We start from the raw sequence: 6,084 nt of genomic DNA, 5'->3' as shown, positions 1-6,084 counted from the left end.
TGTGGCAGCACAGGGAATTGCTTTGGTATGCATCTAGAGCAGAACAAGAAGTTTTCTCCATGTCTGCTAACAATCCCTCATCATGACCAATAGAATAACACATAATTACAGCATTATGTACTGCAGTGTGTGCATACTGTCGTGTTATTATTTACTTTGACGACGGAAGGTCAAATTAGGTGAAATGACATAGGCCTACTTTTCCAGTATGACCCGTTAGCACAGATCTGCTGTCATGGACTAAATAACATAGGACAGACACCGACATTCTTGGCAGGAAGAGGAGGTCCTTTTGAAATATGTGCCTCTGTCGAACAGCTAAGCGAAAAACTGTATTTTCCTCTTGTTCAATAGTTCATTGTCTACAATGTATGAAGCGAGAACGTGGAAGAGTGGCGCGCGCCCGATGCCACTTGTGAAACTATGATAAATAGGTTATGCATTTACACTTATTTACAATGTAATGATGACAGTTCAAACAGTCCCAAAATGCAACGGAAAGACAGGTCCGATAATATGATTTCTGTCCGTGGACCGCGACTACGTGACAACCGACCGATATCTTGACATTTAACGGCAAACGGGAATGCGCATGTAAATATGCAGTTGAGTTTGTTTTTGCGCGCCCACTAAGTGAAACGAAGGGCACGAGCAAAGACAGGACACGGAAAAGGACTGGGGTGGCGCAGAATCGAATCAACTCAGGATCTTGAAACTTGCGGTTATTTCCAACCCTACCGAGTTCGTTTATAACGGACGGTTCGACGAATGCTCGAATCTATTAAAGAGGTTAATTCACAGAAAGAAGACCGTGGAGGGTGGGCAGAATTTCAACTGCTATGAGGATTCTCAAATTCTTCATGGGGTACAGTTGCAGAACTCTATGAACGCTGCCTGCTGTGTGACTTTGGCTTTGTTTGAAGAAGTTGCATGAAACTGGGTATGTTGAAATGACAGATGCTGAGCTATTTAACCATTTCATTACTTGCGTAATATAAGTTATTTGGCATGAAGTAGTAGAGCATATTAACTAAATGGACCTGTATCTGTGCTTTTAATAAACCTTTATTTAAAGACTGCTGTAAGACTGACACATATCCCCACATGGACAGGCTGCACTCTTGGTTGTGTTGTTAAACTGTCCTAAGCTTAGAAAGTTTGTGTGAACTGTCCAAAGTTCACAAAAATTAATATACTTTCTTTGCTTTTTTTAATGTCCAATGCGGTCCAAGGCAGGGCCGTGCCTACAGACCTTTTGGGAGGCGTGGGCTTAAAATAAAAGGGTCACCCCCCCAAAAGAAAAGGTTCCCCACAACCACAATCACAGACTGGTTGAGCAATTATTACAAGAAAAGGGGGAAAGCAGCTGCACAGCCAACTGAGTCTGTATCTGTAGACTACTATCTACATCTAACCAGATGAGTCAAGCCTGATCCCCATAAGCTGGATCCCACAACCTTGCATGTATGTCTGTGTGCACATGACTGTGTACGTAGGGTATACATTCATTTCAGTTGAGGTATATTGGTTATGCCTCAAGTGAATTTCAGATTTTAATGTTTTGCTCATATTTCCTGGCCCGGTCCCAGATCTGTTTATGGTCTTGCCAAGACCTGTCAACGTCAAGCAAAACATGACAAAGAGTTGACATGAGGGCACAGACTGACACTCAGGCAGTTTTCTCCCTCTGTAACTTAACTTCCAATCCTGCTCTAATTCTTTCCCCTTTTCCTTTCCGCAGTAACTCCCACTCTGGGCCAGACATGTCTGTGATAGTGGGAGAGGGGCGGTTCATAGCCCAGAGGGTCACCAGAAGCATCACCTACTACTACACCAGCCGGACACCAGGGGGCGATACCCCTGCCCCCTCTCCTCCCACCATCTCCCCCACCTCCTCCCATCTAGACACTCCTTTTCCCTCACCCTCGTACTCCCTCTCCACCCCCTTGCTCCTAGACTTGCCCTCTCACCACGACGTTTCCTCAGTTCTCACCCCTTCCGCTTTGGATGTACCAACCCTCTCTCCATCCTCCCCCCGTCCCCTTCTCCTGCTTTTCCCGTGGCTGGGCGCCCGACCGGGGGCCATGGCGAAGTACCGGGACCTCTACCTGGAACGCGGCCTGGACATCCTATCAGTGGAGAGCACTGTGTGGCACTTCCTGTGGCCTCGCTGGGGGCTGGAGTATGGGGCTGAGGTCCTGGAGGTCCTGGGAGACCCGCGTTTCAAAGGTCGCCCCCTTCTGGTCCACGCCTTCTCCATCGGCGGGTACACCTTCACCCAGCTGCTCAGCCAGATGGTCAGGGAGCCACACAAGTACCCAGGCCTGGCCCAACGGGTCGTAGGACATGTCTATGACAGCATGGTGGTCGGATCGCTGGAGCATATGGCTAAAGGTGAGAGAGGGGAAGGAAAGGAGGTAGGATTGTCAGTTTGGATTATTACTCTGAGAGAGGAGAGGGATCTGCTACTGAGACGGTCTGTGGGTGTGTGTATGGGTTAGTTTGTGTGTGGATGTGTGGCAAAGAAAATCATTTGAAATGTAATTAACCTTGACTGGTAAATAAAATAACCTGTGTGTGTCTGTGTGTGTCTGTGTGTGCCTCAGGCCTGGGTCTGACCCTGTTCCCTCATATTGAGCCCCTGGTGCGATACACTGCTCTGCTCTACTTCTGGCTCTTCAAGTCCCAGACGGTGTACTACTACGACAAGTCAATCCAGGTCTTCTACAACAGCCCCGTCACCTCCCCGGCGCTCTTCTTCTTCTGCGAGAACGACGCGTTGTGTGACCCCATCGTCATGGAGGCGGTCCTCGACTTCTGGAGGAAGCGGGGCGTTGCTGTGGAATCCAGGAAGTGGAAGGAGTCTGTGCACGCTGCTCATCTGCGCTGTCACCCGGAGGAGTACCTCTCAACACTGGAGACATTTTTTCACTCGCTCAACATCGCCCCTCTCAGGGCTAAGATGTAAATGCTTCATGTGATAATCACATTGAGGGGTTTGAGAATTCAATAAATCCGGCAAACTCCAAAACTAATGTTAGAACAGATGTTATAACAATATTATAACATAGTATAACATAGTGTAGTCATGCAGCATGTAAACGTTTATCCATAGAAACTTGTTTGACACATACTCAGCATGTGGGTCAGGAGGGAATCAAACCCTCAACACACTAGTTTTACTTCCCTGTCGCTATAATAACAACATATCCAATCCTAACTCCTAGCATGTGTTTTAACTGTGCTACACATTATTATCTATTTGTACAGATATAGGATCTTAATTTGACCTGCATTGTCGTAGCAAAATAATGAATGTTTAGTCCATAATGTTTCTTGATCAGTGGTCAGGCTATTAAAAGTTGGCAACATGAAAAGTGCAGTACTTGTTAATATAATTGTGTTAGTGTGGGTTTTCTGTGAATGTATGTAAATCACGAAGCTCATCTTCATTTCCTGAAAAATTCTCAGCAACAAGAGTGATCAAATTAAGTTACTGTATCTGTATGTGAGCTTACACAATATTGTCCATGGCACAGTCCATACGCACCAGTTAACAGCAAGGTCACTGTGTTTATGGTGAAACACATGACAGACACAACTTCACTATACGTTGATTCGAAATAGATTTATTTAGTATTTTCTATTCAACTTTTTAAAGTCTGTTTTGGTCCCACAAAACTGCGTGTTCTTCATGAGGAAGCAAAGGGTTAAGTATGTGACAACGTATCACGGTCAAGGGTACATGCTGTGAACTGCCATGTGATGTCGACTGCACACACATGGGTTTGACATCGAGGAACAACCTGTGCTTAACCTCGGGCACATGCACAAGGAGACTTTGAACCATGCATAAATACAGGCACACACACACACACATGCACGTGTAACAGGGTAGAACTGTTGATATTGTGAATGTAGCCTTGTTGGATTGTCAGTCCCAGTCGTGGCTCATTGTTGATTAAGGGTGTGGCCCACAGTATTTACGTGAGCTCTGTTTAGTCAGGGGTTCCCCTTTACTATGTTAAGGTCGTTGTGCCTTTGGTGTTTGGTAAATCCTGTCCTAGACTTCAGGCTACAGGAATAGTATTTTGTACATTTGTCATACGTTACACACAGTAAGTGTGCAGAAAGAAGACTGAATAAGGATAGAAAATAAACTAATGGGTCAAATAGTATCAGAATAAAATTGGTAGACTGTTAGACGCATGAACACTGTTGTTACAACTGGTCTTAGAGCAGTTTGATTATTCTGTAGGGGAATCCAAGACACTCCATTTAGTATGCCATGTCATGTTTAGTATGATTGCATAAGACAGATGTTTATTTACGGCAAACATGAAAGTAGGGTAGCTGGATGGGTGGGCGTATAACAAACGTCTAGCAACCCAAATGTTGAGAGTTCGAATCTCATCCCAGACAACAAACATTTTAGCTAATGATCAACTTATTCCTCCCTATATTACCTATATATTTTGTATGTATTGATATGTAGGCTATGTGTGCTGTTTTTTAATGTATGTAGTTCAGTCCTTGAACTGTTCTTGTCTATGTTGTGTATTATGTCATGTTTCATGTTCTGTGTGGACCACAGGAAGGATGATGAGACCTCTTCAGAGGACCACCACCAGCCCCTACGATGGAGGGTATGAGACCTCTTCAGAGGACCACCACCAGCCCCTACGATGGAGGGTATGAGACCTCTTCAGAGGACCACCACCAGCCCCTACGATGGAGGGTATGAGACCTCTTCAGAGGACCACCACCAGCCCCTACGATGGAGGGTATGAGACCTCTTCAGAGGACCACCACCAGCCCTTACGATGGAGGGTATGAGACCTCTTCAGAGGACCACCACCAGCCCCTACGATGGAGGGTACAAGGCCTCTTCAGAGGACTACCACCAGCCCCTACGATGGAGGGTATGAGACCTCTTCAGAGGACCACCACCAGCCCTTACGATGGAGGGTATGAGACCTCTTCAGAGGACCACCACCAGCCCTTACGATGGAGGGTATGAGACCTCTTCAGAGGACCACCACCAGCCCTTACGATGGAGGGTATGAGACCTCTTCAGAGGACCACCACCAGCCCCTACGATGGAGGGTACAAGGCCTCTTCAGAGGACCACCACCAGCCCTTACGATGGAGGGTATGAGACCTCTTCAGAGGACCACCACCAGCCCTTACGATGGAGGGTATGAGACCTCTTCAGAGGACCACCACCAGCCCCTACGATGGAGGGTACAAGGACTCTTCAGAGGACCACCACCAGCCCCTACGATGGAGGGTACAAGGCCTCTTCAGAGGACCACCACCAGCCCCTACGATGGAGGGTACAAGGACTCTTCAGAGGACTACCACCAGCCCCTACGATGGAGGGTACAAGGCCTCTTCAGAGGACTACCACCAGCCCCTACGATGGAGGGGATGAGACCTCTTCAGAGGACCACCACCAGCCCTTACGATGGAGGGGATGAGACCTCTTCAGAGGACTACCACCAGCCCCTACGATGGAGGGGATGAGACCTCTTCAGAGGACTACCACAAGCCCCTACGATGGAGGGGATGAGACCTCTTCAGAGGACTACCACCAGCCCCTATGATAGAGGGTATAAGACGTATGGACATCTTCATGCTTATCAACTCTATGAGCATCAGGCCAAAAGGATTCTGCACAGATGTTGTCTTATGCGTGTTCGATGCATGAACACTAGATGGGGCCTACTCTCTCTGCTGTCTCCTGAAGTTCACGATCAGCCCCTTCAGTTTGTTGACTTTGAGGGAGAGGGTATTTTCCTGGCACCACTCCGCCAGGGCCCTCACCTTCCTGTAGGGCCTCTCATTGGTTATCAGGCCTACCGCCGTTGTGTCGTTTTGATGATTGAGTTGGAGATGTGCATGGCCACTCAGTCATGGGTGAAGAGCTTTGCAATAGCATTTTGACTAATGAACCATTGGAAGTCACAACAGAAAAGTATAAAGATATTTTATCGCCAAGATACACCCCTCTCAACCTACATGACGAACCACAGATCTTAGGAACAGTTCACAAAGGGACTTTATAATTGAGAAACGAGTATC

The 6,084-nt window shown here is 47.1% G+C and overlaps 1 protein-coding gene across 3 annotated transcripts; it reads left to right on the top strand.

The window, feature by feature from the left end:
- The first annotated feature begins 271 nt into the window (after positions 1-271).
- Positions 272-3,382, top strand: LOC124014112. 3 transcript variants are annotated; one of them, XM_046328831.1, is made up of 4 exons: positions 272-940; positions 1,233-1,464; positions 1,742-2,394; positions 2,607-3,382. In XM_046328831.1, the coding sequence occupies exons 3-4, from the start codon at positions 1,764-1,766 to the stop codon at positions 2,966-2,968; spliced, it is 993 nt and encodes a 330-aa protein (XP_046184787.1). In that variant the 5' UTR covers positions 272-940; positions 1,233-1,464; positions 1,742-1,763; the 3' UTR covers positions 2,969-3,382. The 3 variants fall into 3 exon arrangements, with proteins under 3 accessions (XP_046184787.1, XP_046184785.1, XP_046184786.1); XM_046328829.1 differs by lacking the exon at positions 1,233-1,464 and having other exon boundaries at positions 272-865; XM_046328830.1 differs by lacking the exon at positions 1,233-1,464 and having other exon boundaries at positions 274-940.
- The last annotated feature ends 2,702 nt before the right edge of the window (positions 3,383-6,084 follow it).

This window comes from Oncorhynchus gorbuscha, linkage group LG25 (assembly GCF_021184085.1).
Source record: "Oncorhynchus gorbuscha isolate QuinsamMale2020 ecotype Even-year linkage group LG25, OgorEven_v1.0, whole genome shotgun sequence".
Lineage (NCBI taxonomy): Eukaryota > Metazoa > Chordata > Actinopteri > Salmoniformes > Salmonidae > Oncorhynchus > Oncorhynchus gorbuscha.
This window is presented reverse-complemented; position numbering and strand designations above follow the sequence as displayed.

Excerpts from the sequence above, each read along its gene's own strand:
- LOC124014112 (XM_046328829.1), top strand. The coding sequence starts at position 840 with ATGAGGATTCTCAAATTCTTCATGGG. Across the intron at positions 866-1,741 it reads ATTCTCAAATTCTTCATGGG|TAACTCCCACTCTGGGCCAG; the intron begins GTACAGTTGCAG and ends TCCTTTCCGCAG. Across the intron at positions 2,395-2,606 it reads GCTGGAGCATATGGCTAAAG|GCCTGGGTCTGACCCTGTTC; the intron begins GTGAGAGAGGGG and ends TGTGTGCCTCAG.